This window comes from Hylobates moloch, unplaced genomic scaffold, assembly GCF_009828535.3.
Source record: "Hylobates moloch isolate HMO894 unplaced genomic scaffold, HMol_V3 SCAFFOLD_16, whole genome shotgun sequence".
NCBI classification, from domain to species: Eukaryota; Metazoa; Chordata; class Mammalia; order Primates; family Hylobatidae; genus Hylobates; species Hylobates moloch.
The window spans coordinates 2975177-2994709 of NW_026652291.1; the positions used below are offsets into that span (position 1 = coordinate 2975177).

Consider the following 19533-nt stretch of genomic DNA (forward strand, 5'->3'; position numbering starts at 1 on the left):
CCAGCCTAGCCCAAAACCCCGTCTCTACTAAAACAAATTAGCCGGGTGTGGTGGCACGCACCTGTAATCCCAGCTACTCAAGAAGTGCAGTGGCTCATGCCTGCAATCCTAGCACCTTTGGGAGGCCAAGGTTTGGGAAGAGGGGACCGCTTGAGGCTAGGAGTTCAAGACCAGCCTGGGCAACATGGCAAAATCTATACTTCTGCTTCCAGTCAAGGTAGAGTGACACGAACCAGATTTACCTTGTGTAGTATATTATGAAATATGTATTTGGTCTTTGTCCCTGGTTCCACACCCCCTTAGCCAGATGTGATGGCAAAACCCTGTAATCCCTGCTACTAGGGAGGCTGAGGAGGGATGATCGCTTGAACCCTGGAGTCTTCAAGACCAGCCTGGGCAACACAGTGAGACCCTGTCTCTAAAACAATAAAAATAACCAGGCATGGTATAGTCCCAGCTATATGGGGTGCATAGCTTGAGCCCAGGAGTTTGAGGCTGCAAGGAGCTATGATCACAAAACTGCACTCCAGCCTGAGTGACAGAGCAAGACACCTTCTCTAAAAATATAAATAAAATACCCAAAAGAATCAAATGGAACAATCCACGAGGTTCGCATGGGAACAGGAAGAGTGCTGGTTCCTCACAGCCAGAGTGGAAAACCACACAGTCCTTGGGCTATCCCACAGAATCCCCAAAAGGATTTTGACTCAATAGTGGGAAATACTTAGCCCTACACTAAAATGGTTTTGATCTCACCTAACAGAGCTTAAAAGCAAGACTTCATCAAACTATTTTTAAGTATTTTAACCACGTCCCAGAACAAAACTCAAGAATATTTATAGAAATACAAAAATATCCAGCCTCCAACAAAGTAAAATTCATGATGTCTGGCATCCAAAAATCAACAGATAAGCAAAGTAGGTGGAAAAGACAACCCAAAAAGAGGAAGAAAAAAAAAAAATCAAGCAACTGAAACTGACCCAGAAATGACACAGATGATAGAATTAGTAGACAAGGGCATTAAAAGAACTATAGGCTGAGGCCGGGCATGGTGGCTCACGCCGGTAATCCCTCCACTTTGGGAGGCCGAAGTGGGCGGATCACCTGAGGTCAGCAGAGACCAGCCTGGCCAACATGGTGAAACTCTATCTCTACTAACAACACAAAAAATTAGCTAGGCGGCCGGGCGCGGTGGCTCAAGCCTGTAATCCTAGCACTTGGGGAGGCCGAGGTGGGCAGATCACGATGTCAGGAGTTCGAGACCATCCTGGCCAACATAGTGAAACCCTGTCTCTACTAAAAATACAAAAAAATTAGCAGGGCGTGGTGGCGGGCGTCTGTAGTCCCAGCTACTCAGAGAGGCTGAGGCAGGAGAATGGCATGAACCCGGGAGGCGGAGCTTGCAGTGAGCCGAGATGGTGCCACTGCACTCCAGCCTGGGGGACAGAGGCAGACTCTGTCTCCAAAAAAAATAAAAAATTAGCTAGGCATGGTGGCGAGCACCTGTAATCACAGCTACTCAGGAGGCTGAGACAGGAGAATTGCCAGAATGGTGTGGGGGCGGAGGCTGCAGTGAGCCAAGATCACACCATTCCACTCCAGCCTGGGCAACAAGAGTGAAACTCCATCTCAAAAAAACAAACAAAAAAAAACTAAGCTCTCCTAAGCTTTCCATTTCAACTTGCTCTTTCAAATAACCTATTTTGAACACCTTATTGGCAATATTTAAACAAATACACCCCTAGAGGAATTCAGCACACAGGCATCATGCATTTCTCAGCTGTACCCATCTCAAATTTCATGCACTTGATAAAAGAGGCAAAATGTCCAAATTATTTATAACAATTAGTAATAATGAAGCTTGTGGGCCGGGCACGGTGGCTCACGCCTGTAATCCCTGCACTTTGGGAGGCCAAGGCGGGTGGATCACGAGGTCAGGAGATTGAGACCATCCTGGCTAATACGGTGAAACCTCGTCTGTACTAAAAATACAAAAAATTAGCCGGGTGTGGTGGTGGGCGCCTATAGTCCCAGCTATCGGGAGGCTAAGGCAGGAGAATGGTGTGAACCCGGGAAGGGGAGCCCGCAGTGAGCCAAGATGGCGCCACTGCACTCCAGCCTGGGGGACAGTGAGACTCCGTCTCACAAAAAAAAAAAAAAAATAATAATAATAATAGTAATAATAATGAAGCTTTCATTGCATCAAAATGTCTAGATCACTGCCACCCAACTGAACTTGCTGGGAGGATAAAAATACTCTATTCTGAGCTGTCCGATATGGTACCTACTAGCTATATATGATGGCTGAATATCTAAAATGTGCCTAGTGTAACAGAAGGACTGAATTTTTAATTTTATTTAATTTTAATTAATTTTAATTTCAATAGTTACATGTAGCTAGTGGCTACACTATTGGACAGCACAGCTCTAGATAACTACAAGGAAAATCTAAACTAAAATTTTAAAGATTAGAATATTCAAAATAATGTTTATAACATGTACAGCTTATATATCATATAATATCAATTTTCAAACTAACTAGGTAATTCCTACGTTTTAAGCCTTGACTTAAAGGATGATTTCTTTCTCTCTCTCTTTTTTTTTTTTTTTTGAGATGGCGTTTCAGTCTTGTTGCCCAGGCTGGAGTGCAATGGCACGATCTTGGCTCACCGCAACCTCTGCCTCCAGGGTTCAAGCGATTCTCCTGTCTCAGCCTCCCGAGTAGCTGGAACTACTCCCAGCTAATTTTTGTATGTTTAGTAGAGACGGGGTTTCACCATGTTGTCCAGGGTGGGCTCAATCTCTTGACCTCATGATCTGCCTGCTTCCGCCTCCCAAAGTGCTGGAATTACAGGGGTGAGCCACTGCACCCGGCCTTAAAGGATCATTTCATATAGGACTTCCTGGTTTCTTTAACTCCCAACCCTCCACCACAGGAAGGATCGAGTAACTCCACTACTCTAAGCATCTCAGGACTCTCTGCACTGTCATCAGTAGCATTTTCACGCCTGTAATCCCAGCACTTTGGGAGGCTGAGGAGGGCAGATCACCTGACGTCGGGTCAGGACCAGCCTGATCAGCCTGGCTAACACAGTGAAACCCTGTCTCTACTAAAAAATAAAAAAAAAAATTAGCCGCGCGTGGTGGCACATGCTTACAATCCCAACTTCTCAGGAAGCTGACGAAGGAGCATCACTTGAACCTGGAAGGCAGAAACTGCAGTGAGCCGAGATTGCACCAATGCACTCCAGCCTGGGCAACAGAGTGAGACTCCATCTCAAAAAACAGAAAATAAAAAGTAGAATATTGAAACCCTCATACGTTAATCATGGAGTATAAAATGGTTAAGCTACTGTGAAAAACAATTTAATGGTTCCTCAAAAAGTTAAGCACAGACCGGGCACAGTGGCTCACATCTGTAATCCCAGCACTATGAGAGGCCGAGGCAGGCAGATCACCTGAGGTCGGGAGTTCAAGACCAGCCTGGCCAACATGTTTCTCCAACTCTATTAAAAATACAAAAATTAGCCAGGTGTGGTGGCATGCACATGTAACCCAGCTACTCAGGAGGCTGAGGCAGGAGAATCGCTTGAACCTAGGAGGCAGAGGTTGCAGTGAGCCGAGATCATACCACTGTCACCCCAGCCTGGGCAACAGAGCAAGAGCCTGTCTCAAAACAAAAGAAAAAAAAAAGTGAAGCACAGAATTACTCCATAACCCAGCAATTCCACTGATAGATATATACCCCTAAAAGGATGAAAACAGATAAATACCTGTACATGAATGTACATAACAGCACGGTTCACAATAATCAAAAGGTAACAACAAGCTAAATGCCCATCAACAAATGAATGAGCCAGGTGTAGTGGCTCACGCCTACAAGCTCAGCATTTTTGGAGGCTGAGGCAGGAGGAGTGCTTGAGGTTAGGAGTTCAAGACCAGCCTGGCCAACATAAACAAATCCCGTCTCTCCACAAAAAAAAATTTTTAAATTAGACCAGGCACCTGTAATCCCAGCACTTTGGGAGGCCGAGGCAGGTGTATCACCTGAGGTCGGGAGTTCGAGACCAGCCTGGCCAAAATGGTGAAACCCCATTTCTACTAAAAGTACAAATATCAGCCAGGCATGGTGGTGCGCACCTATAATCCCAGCTACTTGGGAGGCTGAGGCAGGAGAATCACTTGAATGAGGGAGGCAGAAGTTGCAATGAGCTGAGATCACGCCACTGCCCTTCAGCCTGGGCGACAGAGCGAGACTCTGTCTCAAAAAACAAAAACAAGACAAAACAAAAAAAACAACAAAATAAATGCAATGAAGCACAGAAAGTACCAATACTGACTCAAGCTTCAACATGAATGAACCTTGAAAACATTACACTAAATGATAGAAGCCAGACATGAAGGTCACATATCCACTTATATGAAAGTTCCAGAATAAGTAATCCAGAAACAAAAAGCAGGTTAGTGGTTGCCTGGTACTGAGAATGGGGAATAAGAAGTAACTCATTCTTCATTCTCATGCATATGAGATTTTCTTTTTAGGGTGATGAAAATGTTTCAGAACTAGACAAGGGTAGTGGCTCCACAACAATGCGAGTGCACTGAATGCCACTGAATTGTTCGTTGTAAAACGGTTAATTTTGTTTTGTTTTGTTTTTGAGACGGAGTCTCTGTTTCGCCCAGGCTTGAGTGCAATAGCGCCATCTTGGCTGATGGCAACCTCCGCCTCCCCAGTTCGACCAATTCTCCTGCCTCAGCCTCCCAAGTAGCTGGGATTACAGGCGTGCACCGCCACACCTGGCTAATTTTTTGTACTTTGTGGTTTTTGTTGAGACAGAGTCTCGCTCTGTTGCCCAGGCTGGTGTGCAGTGGCACGATCTCAGCTCACTGCAGCCTCCACCTCCCAGGTTCAAGCAATTCTCCTGTCTCAGCCTTCCGAGTAGCTGGGATTAAAGGCACGTGCCATCACACCTGGCTAATTTTTATACTTTTAGTAGAGATGGGGTTTTACCACGTTGGCCAGGCTGGTCTCAAACTCCTGACCTCGTGATCTGCCCACCTCGGCCTCTCAAAGTGCTGGGATTACAGGAATGAGCAACCACGCCTGGCTAGTTTTTTTCTATTTTTAGTAGAGACAGGTTTTCACCATATTGGCCTGGCTGGTCTCAAACTTCTGACCTCAGGTGATCCACCTGCCTCAGCTTCCCAAAGCATTGGGTTTACAGGCATGAGCCACCACACCTGGCCAAAAAATAGTCAATTTTGTGATGTGACTTGCACCACTTTATATAAAAAAAAGACAACACATCTATGCAAGATGTGCATCTCTAATTTATACAAATTCATTTTAAGGAAAGCAGAGACAATAGGGATAATCAGCTTTTAACTGCAATTTAAAAGACAATTTTTCCCTGGATTTCCATTTGTTATACAGTTGCACTTGGTCCTTATCAAATGTCCATTAAAAAATGCCTATTCCGCCGGGCGCGGTGGCTCACGCCTATAATCCCAGCACTCTGGGAGGCTGAGGCAGGCGGATCACCCAAGGTCAGAAGTTCGAGACCAGCCTGACCAACATGGAGAAACCCCATCTCTACTAAAAATACAAAATCAGCCAGGTGTGCTGGAGCATGCCTATAATCCCAGCTACTGGGGGAGCTGAGGCAGTAGAACCACTTGAACCTGGGAGGCAGAGGCTGTAGTGAGCTAAGATCACACCACTGCACTCCAGCCTGGGCAACAGAGCGAGACTTTCTCTCAAAAAAAAAAAAAAAAAAAAACCCCAAAAAATAAAAAAAAAACAAAAACAAAAGCCTATTCAAGAAAAGACGCCAAACCAAGCAAATCTTCTTAGAAAATTCAGCCCCTATTTAGCTCTGACAAGTTTATACCAGATAATACTTAACAGCCAGGTGCAGTACCTCACACCTGTAATCAGCTACCCAGGAGGCTGAGGCAGGAGGATCACTGGTGCCCAAGAAGTCAAGGCTGCAGTGAGCCATATTCCCGCCACTGCACTCCAGCCTGGGGGACAGGGTGAGACCCTGTCTCCCCCACCAAAAAAAAAAAACAAAAAAAAAACTTAAAACCTGATTTGGTGGTTCAAAAAACTATGCTACCACCCTCAAAGAAATCAGACATACATGATACCACTAGCTCCCAGAAGACTCTCTGGTACTGAGTAAGATCAAAACCAGTTAAGCACCTACTCTTCTCTTCCTCCCCGCTGAACTCCCTATATCCATGCTAAGTTTGAAAGCAGAACACCAAGCCCAGCAGCTTCTATGCCAGTAAAAGTAAAGCAGGGCAGGAACTACAACCTTCAGTGAGAGTATGGGTGTAAGTCAAGTCAGTTGCAGTGGCTCACACCTGTAATTCCAGCACTGTGGGAGGCCAAGACAGGCAAATCACCTGAGGTCAGCAGTTCAAGACCAGCCTGGCCAACAAGGCAAAACACCGTCTCTACTAAAAATATAAAAATTAGGCCGGGCACGGTGGCTCATGCCTGTAATCCCAGCACTTTGGGAGGCCAAAGCAGGCAGATCACTTGAGGTCAGGAGTTCAAGGCCAGCCTGCCCAACATGATGAACCCCTATTTCTACTAAAAATACAAAAATTAGCCAGACATGGTGGCGCGCATCTGTAATCCCAGCTATTCACAAGGCTGAGGCAGGAAATCACTTGAAGCAGGGAAGCAGAGGTTGCAGTGAGCCGAGATCATGCCACTGGACTCCGGCCTGTGCAACAGAGCGAGACTCCATTTCAAAAACAAACGAAAAAAACCACAAAGACACACACATTGGCCTAGCCTACAGTCAGGATCATCAATATCACCATCTTCCGACTCCATACCTTGTCCCACTGGAAGGTCTTCAGAGGCAGTAAGACCCATGGAGGTGTCATATTCTAGAATAACAATGCCTTCCTTCTGGAATACCTCCTGAAGGACCTGCCTGAGGCTGTTTTACAGCCAACTTATAATTTTTATAAGTAGGAATACACTCTAAAATAACCATACATAGTATAGTAAATCCACAAACCAGTAATACAGTTATTGTCATTAGCAAGTACTATGTACTATACATAACTCCATGTGCTAGATTTTATAAGACTGGCAGTGCAGTGTTTGTTTACACCAACACCACACAAACACCTAAGTAATGCTACACGCTGTTGCACTATAGACAAGGTGAAGTTACTAGGCGACAGGAATTTTTTAGTTCCATTATAATCTTATGGGACCACTGTCCTTGACCAAAATGACATTTGTTTTGCAATACATGACTGTATGTATAGCCTTCAGTCACACCATCAAAAGAAATGGCTCTTCTAAAAAAACTCCAACTATATTCTAAGTTGTGAAGATGACTATTTCAACATACATGCAGGAATAAAGCAACTCAGTCCAATTTGTCCCCAGGCAACCAAGCTAACTACCTCCCGTTTCACCTGTGTTCTCACTGCCAGGAAGAAGAGGAATGTAACTGGACTACAAGTTGGCTCTGGCAACCCTAAACATAAAATTCCCCAACACCTGGGGCCACATGGAAACAACTAATCTAATGGATCCAATAAAGCCTTGCTCCTAAGTGTTTTTTCTTTTTTTCTTTTTTTTTTTTTTTTTTTTTTGAGATGGAGTATTGCTCTGTCACCCAGGCTGGAGTGCAATGGCACGATCTCGGCTCACTATAACCTCCACCTCCCAGGTTCAGGCAATTCTCGCGCCTCAGCCTCCCAAAGTGCTGGGATTACAGCCTAGCTAATTTTTTTGTATTTTTAGTAGAGACAGAGTTTCACCATTTTGGCCAGGCTGATCTCGAATTCCTGACCTCGGGTGATCCACCTGCCTCAACCTCCCGAAGTGCTGGGATTACAGGAGTGAGCCACTGCACCCGGCCTAAGTGTTTTCTCTTAAAGAGGATTCTGGCTGACCCTCTCTAAAATACACTAAATTGAATTCTGATTATACTTACAAATCAGAATTCTTATAATACTTAAAATTAACAGTCTATCTTGTTGATCCTTTTCCTTTCTTATTGAAACACAAAATAATGGTGCATCTAACAGCTGAGGGCCTCTCGGACTGGATTACCACGGCAAGTTATTAGGTTGAACCATAAGACTAAGCCTCTCAATGCCTCTGTTTCCTCATCTGGAAAATGGAGATAGTAACTTTGCATCATATGACTGCTGTGAGGGTCAAATGATTTGATGTGTGTTAAAACTAGCCTGGCACAGAGTAAGCAACCTGGATAGATCATTCCTTCGCGGGTTTTCTGTTAGTGATGACAAGTTGTACCTCCCTATCCACACACTACCCATTGCCTTATTAAGGAGAGGCAAATCCCTAAGACAGCTGTTAGTTTTAGTCTATAGCTTTTTTTTTTTTTTTTTTGAGACGGAGTCTCGCTCTGTCACCCAGGCTGGAGTGCGGTGGCGCGATCTCGGCTCACTGCAAGCTCCGCCTCCCGGGTTCACGCCATTCTCCTGCCTCAGCCTCTCCGAGTAGCTGGGACTACAGGCGCCCGCCACCACGCCCGGCTAATTTTTTGTATTTTTAGTAGAGACGGGGTTTCACCGTGGTCTCGATCTCCTGACCTCGTGATCCACCCGCCTCGGCCTCCCAAAGTGCTGGGATTACAAGCGTGAGCCACCGCGCCCGGCCTTAGTCTATAGCATTTTAACCTTTCGTGGGAAACTAACTGACCATTATAGGATCAAAGCTGTAACCTTTAACCTATATGCTACTGTAACTATATACTAGGCAGAAATTAAATCAGAGCTTTTCAAGTCATCCAGCACTGTGATTTGGGTCAACTAGTTAATAGCAGGCCAAAATGAGATGAATAACTTAGTTGAAACAGAACAACAACAAAAAAAAATTGTCAATTCTCAGTAACATTCATCTTAGAAATCAGGGGTATACACCAAGACCAGTCTGTGAGTACAGTCTCCAATCAGGAATGTATTTTTATCCCTTCCTAGTCAAATAAACTCAATCCTCCTCCCCCCAACACACATAATATTAAAGAAAAAACAAAAAACATATGTGCAATTCTAACAAACAATATCCAAATACATAAAAAAAAAAACCTCACACAAATCCATACAAAAAAACCAACACCCTATAGAAAAACAGCAAAACAGCCTAGGCAACATGGTGAAACCCTATCTCTACAAAAAAAACACAAAAATTAGCCAGGCGTGGTGGCACATTCCTGCAGTCCCAGCTACCTCGGAAGCTGAGGTGGGAGGATTGCCTGAGCCCAGGAGATGAAGGTTGCAGTGAGCTGAGATTAAGCCACTGCACTCCAGCCTGGGCAACAGAGCGAGAACTTGTCTAAGGGAAAAAAAAAAAATAAAGAAAAGAAAAATAGCAAAAGAAACATATATTCACAGGAGGAAACTGAGTGGCAAAAAAAAAAAAAAAAAAAATTTACAAAGACACTCCTGGGCCAGGGGTAAGACTAACAAAACCTGAAACCCCATCTCTACAAAAAATACAAATATTAGCTGGGCATAGCAGCAAGAGCCTACAAACCCAGCTACTCCGGAGGCCAAGGTGGGAAGATTACTTGAGCCTGAGAGGCTGAAGATGCAGGGAGCCAAAATTACACAACTGCACTCCAGCCTGGATGACAAAGCCAGACCCTGTCTCAAAAAGTACATAAAAACAAATAAAAAATAAATAAAAAGACACTCTTTTCTTTTTGATACTTAGCTAAAAGACACTTAGTACTTTTTGTCACATTCTTTGCTGGGTGTGGTGGTGAACAAATGTAGTCCAAACTACTCCGGAAACTGATATATGAAGATCACTTGAGCCCTAGAAGTTCAAGGCTACAGTACGCTATGATCACGCCACTGCACTCCAGCCTGGGCAACAACACTGAGAACTCATCTCAAAAAAGGGGAAAAAAAAGTTCTTAAAAAATTTAAAAATTAAAAACATAAGACACTTAACTTCATCATTAATTGGAAAACTTAATTACAGGCACAGTGACTCATATCTGTAATCCCAACACTTTGGTAGGACACAGCAGAAGGACTAGTTGAGCCCAGGAGTTGGAGACCAGTCTGGGCAACTTGGCAAAACCCGGTTCTACAAAAAGAATCAGTCAGGCATACTGGCTCATGCCTGTAGTCCCAGCTTCTCAGGAAACTGAGACAGGAGGATCACTTGAGCCCCGGGGGCTGAGGCTGCAGTGTGCTGTGATCATGCCATTGCACTCCAGCCTAAGAGGCAGAACGATACCTTACCAAGTCTACAAAAAAAGGAGGCCAGGCACAGTGGATCACACATGTAATCCTAGGACTTTGAGAGGCCGACGCAGGAGATCACTTGAGGTCAGGAGTTCAAAACCAGCCTGGCCAGCATGGTGAAACCCCTTCTCTACTAAAAATATTTTTTAAAATTAGCCAGCCATGGTAGCACATGCCTGTAATCCTAGCTACACGGGAGGCTGAGGCAGGATAATCACTTGAACCCGCGAGGCGGAGGTTACAGTGAAAGGAGACTGCAACACTGCATTCTAGCCTGGGCTACAAGAGCAAAACTCCATCTCCAGAAAAAAAAAAAAAAGAAAAAAATGCTATTATAAGCCATTAAAGGATAGCATTTCAAAAAAAATTAATAACCTAACTAACACCACGATGAAGATAAGGTGAAAACAAAGTTGTTTACCTTGCTAGTGGACATGTACTTGTTTGGAAACCATAAAAGTACATGAATAGCATAGATTATTCCATTTACAAAAACACTAACAATAACAAGAAAACATTATCACTTTTTTTTTTTTTTTTGAGACAGAGTCTCGCTCTGTCGTCCAGTCTGGAGTGCAGTGGCACCATCTCGGCTCACTGCAACCTCCGCCTCCCAGGCTCAAGCAATTCTCCTGCCTCAGCCTCCCAAGTAGCTGGGATTACAGGTACCCGCGACCACACCCAGCTAATTTTTATATTTTTAGTAGAGACAGGGATCGCCATGTTGGCCAGGCTGGTCTCGAACTCCTGATCTCAAGTGATCCACCCGCCTCACCCTCCCAAAGTGCTGGAATTACACACATGTATTAAAGTATAAAAACACGTATGGGAATTCTGAGAGCCTTGAGAGTGTGCCACTCAGATTTCCCTTTCAGAGAAAATGTTGCAAGGAGCGTAGTTAACTGACAGCCCCAGCTGCCAGGAATCTACTACAGCACCCATACCAAGGCTAGGCTACTCTAGGCTGCTCCCAGCCAATGACTGAACACAGCAGACGTTCACAGGGAAGGACCATTCCTGCCCAACAGACTCTTCTAACAATCTACTCTGGCTGAGATTTTCTCTGAACTGCAAGCTGCACTGCAGTTTGAGGTTCCTCTATCAATCATTAATCATCATTCCTTCCCTCTCTTCTTTCACAGGTGTCACACATGCTTCCAGTGTAAAGGCTCTTGCCACCTACACCTCCTTCCTCTCTTTATCCTTCACAAGCATACCCTAATGAACCTCTTGCACATCTAATTCTGTCTTGCCATCTGCTTCTCAGAAGATGCAAACTATCACAGAAATAATATAAATCAACTGTGAATTAATGAAGAAAGAAGGCGGGAATGAGGCTTTAGCTGTACCTGAAGCAAGTATTGCCTAGTATTAAATCAGTGTTTGGCCGGGCACGGTGGCTCAAGCCTGTAATCCCAGCACTTTGGGAGGCCAAGGCGGGTCAATCACCAGAGATCGAGTTCGAAACCAGCCTGGCCACCATGGCGAAACCCTGTCTCTCTTTTTTTTTTTGAGACAGAGTCTCACTTTGTCACCCAGGCTGGAGTGCAGTGGTGCCATCTACGCTCACTGCAACCTTTGCAGCCCGGGTTCAAGCAATTCTCCTGCCTCAGCCTTCTGAGTAGCTGGGATTACAGGCATGCACTACCACGCCCAGCTAATTGTTGTGTTTTTAGTAGAGACGCGGTTTCATCATGTTGGCCAGGTTGGTCTTGAACTCCCGACCTCAAGTGATCCGCCTGCCTCGGCCTCCCAAAGTGCTGGGATTCCAGGTGTGAGCCACCATGCCCAGCCAGCGAAATATCATCTCTACTAAGAATACAAAAATTAGCTGGGCGTGGTGGCGCGCACCTGTAGTCCTAGCTACTCGGGAGGCTGAGGCAGGAGAAGCACTTGAACCTAGGAGGCAGAGGTTGTAGTGAGCCAAGGTCGCACCATTGCTCTCCAGCCTGGGTGACAAGAGCAAAACTCTGTCTCAAAAAAACAATAAAAATAAAACTAAAATAAATAAATAAATAAATAAATCACAAAGCATTGCCAGGCACATGCCTGTGATCCCAGCACTTTGGGAGGCCAAGGCAGGAAGACTGCTTGAGCACAAGAGTTCGAGACCAGCCTGGGCTCAAGGGTGGTGATGCACACATGTATTCCCAGCCACTGATGAGGCTGAGGAGGGAGGATCACTTGAGTCTGGGAGGCAGAGGTTGAAGTGAGCCAAGATCAGGCCACTGCACTCTAGCCTGTGTGACAGAGCAAGACCTTGTTTCAAAAACAAAAACAAAACCACAAAGCATTCACCATAATTTTAATATATCTATTTTTTTACAATGATCTAAAGCATAAAAAAAGCAGAACCTAGAATCACCAGTGAAAACAAATGAAAGGCGTTATCAAGACACCCTGTTCAGTAAAATTACCTATTCCACATGAAAACATAACACAGTTTTCTGACAGAAGTCAACTCTGAAGTGACAGTTAAGCCAATGACAACCACAAATTTTCAGATCTGATTAAATATATTGGATTAAACATTCAAAATAAAGGTTGCTTTTTTAAAGGGCCACTATCTCAAAAATATTCACCCTTAACAATGTACGCCTCTGAAGCACCAAGGACGTGTATAAAGAGAATAAAAATTAAAAATTAAAATCAAAAATAGTAATAATAATGGCTGAACACGGTGGCTCACACCTGTAAGCCTAGCACTTTGGGAGGCCAAGGCAGGCAGATGGCTTGAGCCCAGGAGTTCGAGACCAGCCTGGACTACATGACAAAACCCTGTCTCTACAAAAACTACAAAAACACTAGTCAGGCATGGTAGTGGACATCTGTAGTCCCAGCTACTTGGGAGGCAAAGGTGGGAGAATGGCGTGTGCCCAGGAGGTTCAAGTTCACTGCCGCCATGATCACACCACTATACTGGTGACAGAGTGTGACCCTATCTCAAAAAAAAAAAAAAAAGGAAAGAAAAACATTATTCATTTCAAAATAAGTGATGCTTTGCTAATATAGGAAAGAACTAACCAGAGGTAGGATAGATAAGCATCCTCCCTCTTACCCTATTATTCTGTAACTACTGAATATTAAAAGAAACCAATGACAACTCAGCATAGTCTACAGCAGACAGCATGGAAAGGCAGTCTGGACAACACATGTAAGAACAAAGCCTAAGTTAAAAGTGTAGGGCTGCACTTAGATTTTTAACTTTTTTTTTAACTCTTTAAAAGTTGGTAAAACTCTTTATTTCAGTGTAAACACAAATGGTATTCTAACTACCAAGCAATGCCACACTGCACCGATCTAGTCCAGGTATTAATTATTTTATAAGAACTGAATCAGGGCCGGGTGCGGTGGCTCACGCCTGTAATCCCAGCACTTCGGGAGGCCAAGGCGGGCAGATCACGAGGTCAGGAGATTGAGACCATCCTGGCTAACATGGTGAAACCTCATCTCTACTTAAAATACAAAAAAATTAGCCAGACGTGGTGGCGGGTGCCTGTAGTCCCAGCTACTCTGGAGGCTGAGGCAGGAGAATGGCATGAACCCAGGATGCGGAGCTTGCAGTGAGCCAAGATCACGCCACTGCACTCCAGCCTGGACAACAGAGCGAGACTCCGACTCAAAAAAAAAAACAAAGAACTGAATCAGGATTTTAGGACTAATGTGCTCTATCCACCTCATTCACTCTTTGTAAGGGATGACAGAATTAAATCTTCCTTTGAACCGTATAGGAAATATCAGATAGTCTTAGCTCCAACCATTTGCTTTCAAACCTAAATAGGGTCAAGCTGGCATACTGCAAATAAGTCAAATCTGACAAAAAAATCAGGCCGGGCACAGTGGCTCACACCTGTAATCCCAATACTTCGGGAGGCCGAGGTGAGTGGATCACCTGAGGTCAGGAGTTCGAGACCAGCCTGGCCAACATGGTGAAACCCATCTCTACCAAAAATACCAAAATTAGGGCCGCGCAGTGGCTCACGCCTGTAATCCCAGCACTTTGAGAGGCCAAGGCAGGCAAATCACCTGAGGTCAGGAGTTCACGACCAGCCTGACCAACATGGAGAAACCCCATCCCTATTAAAAATACAAAATTAGCCGGGCATGGTGATGGCCCATGCCTGTAATCCCAGCTACTCGGGAGGCTGAGGCAGGAGAATCGCTTGAACCCGGAGATGGAGGTTGGGGTGAGCCGAGATCGTGCCATTGCACCCCAGCCTGAGCAACAAGAGAAAAATCTCCATCTCAAAAAAAAAAAAAAATTGCAAAAATACCAAAATTAGCCAGACATAGTGGCACATGCCTGTAATCCCAGCTACTTAGGAGGCTGAGGCAGGAGAACTGCTTGAACCCGGGAGGCGGAGGCTGTGTGAGCTGACTGTGCCACTGCACTCCAGCCTGTGCAACAGAGAAAGACTCCATCTCAAAAAAAAAAAAAAAAAAAAAAGGCCGGGCGCAGTGGCTCACGCCAGAAATCCCAGAACTTTGGGAGGCCAAGGTGGGTGGATCACCTGAGGTCAGGAGTTCAAGACCAGCCTGGCCAACATGGAGAAACCCCCGTCTCTACTAAAAACACAAAAATTAGCCAGGCATGGTGGCATGCACCTGTAGTTCCAGCTACTTGGGAGGCTGAGGCAGGAGAATCGTTTGAACCTGGGAGATGGAGGTTGCAGTGAGTCAAGATTGTGCCATTGTACTCCAGCCTGGACACCAGATCAAGACTCGTCTCAAAAAAAAAAAAAAAAAGGTGGGGGGAGGGGCAGGTGCAGTGGGTCACGCCTGTAATCCCAGCACTTTGAAAGGACAAGGCAGGGAGATCACCTGAGGCAAAGAGTTTGAGACCAGCCTGGCCAACATGGTGAAACCGCATCTCTACTAAAAACACAAAAATTAGTTGGGCGTGGTGGTGGGCACCTGTGATCCCAGCTACTCGGGAGGCCGAGGCAGGAGAATCACTTGAACCTCAGAGGTGGAGGTTGCAGTGAGCCAAGATCGTGCCACTGCACTCCAGCCGGGGCGACAGAGTGAGACTTGGTCTCAAAAAAAAAAAAAAAAAAAGAAAAAGAAAACAAGTAGGAGAAGGAAATAAAAACTAGTAAGGATCAAACTCTCAATTCTTAATTTATTACTCAATTCACTACTCTTAAGTTGCAGTCATGGAAAGAACCTGTCTTAAGTCTTAAAGAGCTAAGAAAGAATTTTGCCATAAAACAAACATGTTGGCTGGGCACGGTGGCTCACCCCTGTAATCCCAGTACTTTGGAAGGCTGAGGTGGGTGGATCACCTGAGTTCAGGAGTTCCAGACCAGCTTGACCAACATAGAGAAACCCTGTCTCTACTAAAAATACAAAAAATTAGCCAGGCATGGTGGCGCATGCCTGTAATCCCAGCTACTTAGGAGGGTGAGGCAGGAGAATTGCTTGAACCCAGGAGGCAGAGATGCAGTGAGCCCTGATCACGCCATTGCACTCCACCCTGGGCAACAAGAGTGAAACTCCATCTCAAAAAAAAAAAAAAAAAAAATGTTGTATCATTTCTATTCTAAAATAGAAGTCTTCCTTCCCCTTAAGCTTTTGAGTTAAATGAGAAGACACATAAAAAACCACTAGGAAATAGTAAAGTCTCAATTTTCTGCCATATCTAGGACTGTGTCCCCTTGCTCAGGTTGGCAAAACAAGGTTTGAAATTACTACACCAGTTAGATTCCTTTCCAGATTAAAACAAACACAAAATGAAGAAATTTGGGGCCGGGCACGGTGGCTCACGCCTGTAATCCCAGCACTATGGGAGGCCGAGACAGGTGGATCACTAGGTCAGGAGATCAAGACCATCCTGGCTAACAAGGTGAAACCCCGTCTCTACTAAAAATACAAAAAATTAGCCAGGCGTGTTGGTGGGCGCCTGTAATCCCAGCTACTCGGGAGGCTGAGGGAGGAGAATGGTGTGAACCCGGCAGGCGGAGCTTGCAGTGAGCCAAGATCACGCCACTGCACTCCAGCCTGAGGGACAGAGCGAGACTCCGTCTCAAAAAAAAAAAAATTTGGAAATTTTAATATCAAGACTCAACCAATTGGCAGCAAGACTATGCAGCAGAACAGTTAGATGTTTTCCTTTTTGTTTTTGAGACAGGGTCTCACTCTGTCACCCAGGCTGGAGTGCAATGCCCAGATCACTGCTCACTGCAGCCTTGACCTCCCAGAGATCCTCCAGCCTCAGCCCCCCAAGTAGCTGAAACTACAGGCACATGCCACCATGCCCAGCTAATTTTTTTATTTGTTGTAGAGACGGAGTCTGACTACGTTGCCCAGGCTGGTCTCCAACTCCTGAGCTCCAGAGATCCTTCAGCCTTGGCCTCCCCAAGTGTTGGGACTACAGGTGTGAGCTACTGCAATCTGATAAATGTTTTCCATTTTAGAATAGCTGGTCGCTAGCAAGTTTATGCTCATATCTATTCCAACAAAAAGCCCAAAGACAGTTCAAAATATTATATTTGCTGTTTCAAAGAAAAGTACAACTTCAAAGAAAAGTACAACTCCAAAGAAGTCAAACTCGTTACTAACAATGTAGAGCTGACATCAATATTTCGATGAATGTCAGAAATCTAATTCCCGTTGCTGACAAATATGCTTTTCCTTAGTCACATCCAACTCATCTACATAAAGTTTTCAAAATTTATGTTAACAAAAATGTATCAAAAAGCCTACCAACTTACTCAGAGATTTGTGGAAGTCGATTTTTAAAAATAATACATTAGGAAAATTTGGTGACAAGCTTAATGTTCCGTGTTTTAAAGCAAAGATAGACTTGACCTACAAAATGAAGACAGGGTCAACTGTAACCAAGAAACAGTATGCTTCCCCTGGTGGCCAACCAAGGAACGGAGGAGCCAAGCATACAAGAGAAATAGCCTGGCCACCTAGTTCTATCCTGTCACTCATAAATGAGAAGTGACTACCAAAAAAAAAAAAAAAAAATTGGGGAGAAGAGGAAACTATCAAAAACACTAACATGAATGCGAGTACTAGACAAATAAATTTAACAGATTTACGTCAACAAATCGAAATTTAGAAGGCCAATTTAGGAAGTCATTTATTTCCAGAGTGTCCGAGAGCTCACCTAGGACCTCTATGTATTTTCACTTCAAAGTGCAGTTTAGTACCTTAATAACAGCTTGAGAGCAATCACCTTTCTCAAGGACTAGATCATTGCAATTTTCTGGAGTCTTGTTTCCAAGGAAAAAACATGTATGCATTTATCTTTTCAAATAAACTAGTGGTATAACCTACATAAAGAACCCCAGCTCTAAAGCCTTCCAACCAGGGAGGATTGTTAACTCCAGCTTTACAAGATGCTCTTTTGAATTTTATTCCTGAAATAAATCCTACGTTCTTTCAAACATTTTCCACATCAACAACCTTTAAAGACAGTCTCATACAGACACTGGCTAGAATCTCATGCATTAAAATCTGACGAATTCCTTTGTCTGATTGGATTTTTTTTCTTGTACCACTTTAAATTTGCTTCTACACAGAACAGCAGCCAGGGAAGTAAGTGTTCCATTCTAGGGTGCAAGGCTTTCTTGTAGGTGAAAAGCATTTGTTAGGCTAAAGCTTCTGATGGTTCTCAATTTCATAATCTCTTCCTCCAAAAAAAAAAAGGAAATACACACATTTACAAATAGGTCCTAAAATCAAACTGCCACACGCGCGACTCTCTTCCCCAGGCAGGCGCCCTCTGGAAAACACACTTCTTTTATTGACTGATTTTGGGGGGTCGTTCTTCTACTCGCCTTCTGGATGGGAGTCAGGAGCCTGCAAGAGCCCAGAGGCTGGGAGGAGGAGCAAAGGCGTGGGGAGCAGCCTTTGGGAAGGGGTCCGAGAAAGAGGTCTCTGGGGACCTCCTAAGTCCGGGGCGCTCGCAGGACGCTAACTCTCCAGCACTGCCACCCTTACCCCTGGCCGAGGCGCAGCTCACCTGGACGCAGGGACCCCCAGGGCCCCCAGGCCAGGTGTGGCCGCCTCCGACGCCACCCGCAGTCCTCGGAGGCGCAAGGGGGCAGCGGCGCCGGCCCTGCTAGGGGCGACCTGGCCTCCCCCGGGTGCAGAGGCACCTTTGCAGAACACTCGTGTGCGTGTGCGCCTCCTCGTCCTCGCCCTGCTGTTCTCCCCACGGACAGCAGGGCGAACGCACACACAAAAAGAAAGTTGTCGGCGGGCTCCCGCCCCCTCGGGCTCGCCGGGGACCCGGGGCTCCCGCTCATCCCCGCCGCCAGCCGGCCAAAGCCGCTACTCACCGGGGTCGAAGTCGGGCACCACCGCCTGGTACTGGGGTCCGACCCTCATGCCACCGCCACCTGCGGGAGAAGCAGAACACGGCGGTCAGCGCGGCGCGGGGCGCGGGGCGCGGGGCCCGGGGCCGCGGGGGCGGCTGCCACCTACCGTGCTCCTCGTCGCTGGACGAGCCCGAGCTGCCTTCCTCCCAGGAGTTGCTGCTGCTGTTGCCATTGGGCGCCGCCGCCGCCAAACTTTTATTCTGGCCATTATTGGGGGCGGCGGCGGCCGAGGCTGAGGAGGCGGCGGCGCCCGAGGCGGCAGTGGCGGCTGGCGAGGCGCAGGCGGCCGAGGCGGCGGAGGCGGCGGCGGAGGCGGAGGCGGCCGCGTTGTTCCTCCCTCTCCGCTTCCCTGAGACCTCGGGGCCCTTCTCCACCATGGCCGGCATCGGCGGGGGCCGGGGCCGTGCGAAAGTGGCGGGGACCCGCGGCTCCTGAGGAGGGGGCGCCGAGACGGGGGAGGGGGCGCGGGGCCGGCGCGGGCCCGGGCGGGCGCTACGGGAGCCCACGGGCGCGAGTCCGAGTCGGGGGAGGCCCAAAGAGGCAGAGCGCAGAGCCGCTTCAAGCCCCCAGCGACGAGCCGAGCGCAACTTTCGCTCTCATCGCCGCCCTCACTTCACTGGCACCAACTACTCCGGGAGCACCGAGCGGAGAGGGGAGGAGGCAGGGGCGGGGCCTGCAGGGGCGCCGGGGGAGGGGGGCTCGCAGCCCAACTGACGCGAATGGCTCCGCCCCCCTCGCGCTCCCATTGGCTCTGGTGGGATTTGGACAGCGAGCGGCAGCCGGGTTGGCTCCGCGCGCCCGTCCGTCCGGGGCGGCGGGGCGGGGGAGCGGGGAGGGGCGGCTCCGGGCTTCCGTTGGCGAGGTTCGGTTGACGCGTATCGCCCGCCGTACGTGGTTTGAGGTTTGCCATCTCCCTACGCCCCATGATCCATCTCTC

At 46.6% G+C, this 19533-nt stretch overlaps 1 protein-coding gene across 2 annotated transcripts in view; it reads right to left on the reverse strand.

Moving 5' to 3' along the window:
* RCOR1 (REST corepressor 1) overlaps positions 1–19227 on the reverse strand; it is a 137234-nt gene extending 118007 nt beyond the window's left edge. For both annotated transcript variants that reach the window (XM_032179769.2, XM_058429657.1), the window contains exons 1-2: positions 18703–19227; positions 18558–18617 (exon numbers count right to left, since the gene is read on the reverse strand). In XM_032179769.2, the coding sequence (XP_032035660.1) occupies positions 18558–18617; positions 18703–18982 (340 nt within the window). In that variant the 5' untranslated portion in view covers positions 18983–19227. The remainder of the gene's footprint in view (positions 1–18557; positions 18618–18702) is intronic.
* Positions 19228–19533: the final 306 nt, after the last annotated feature.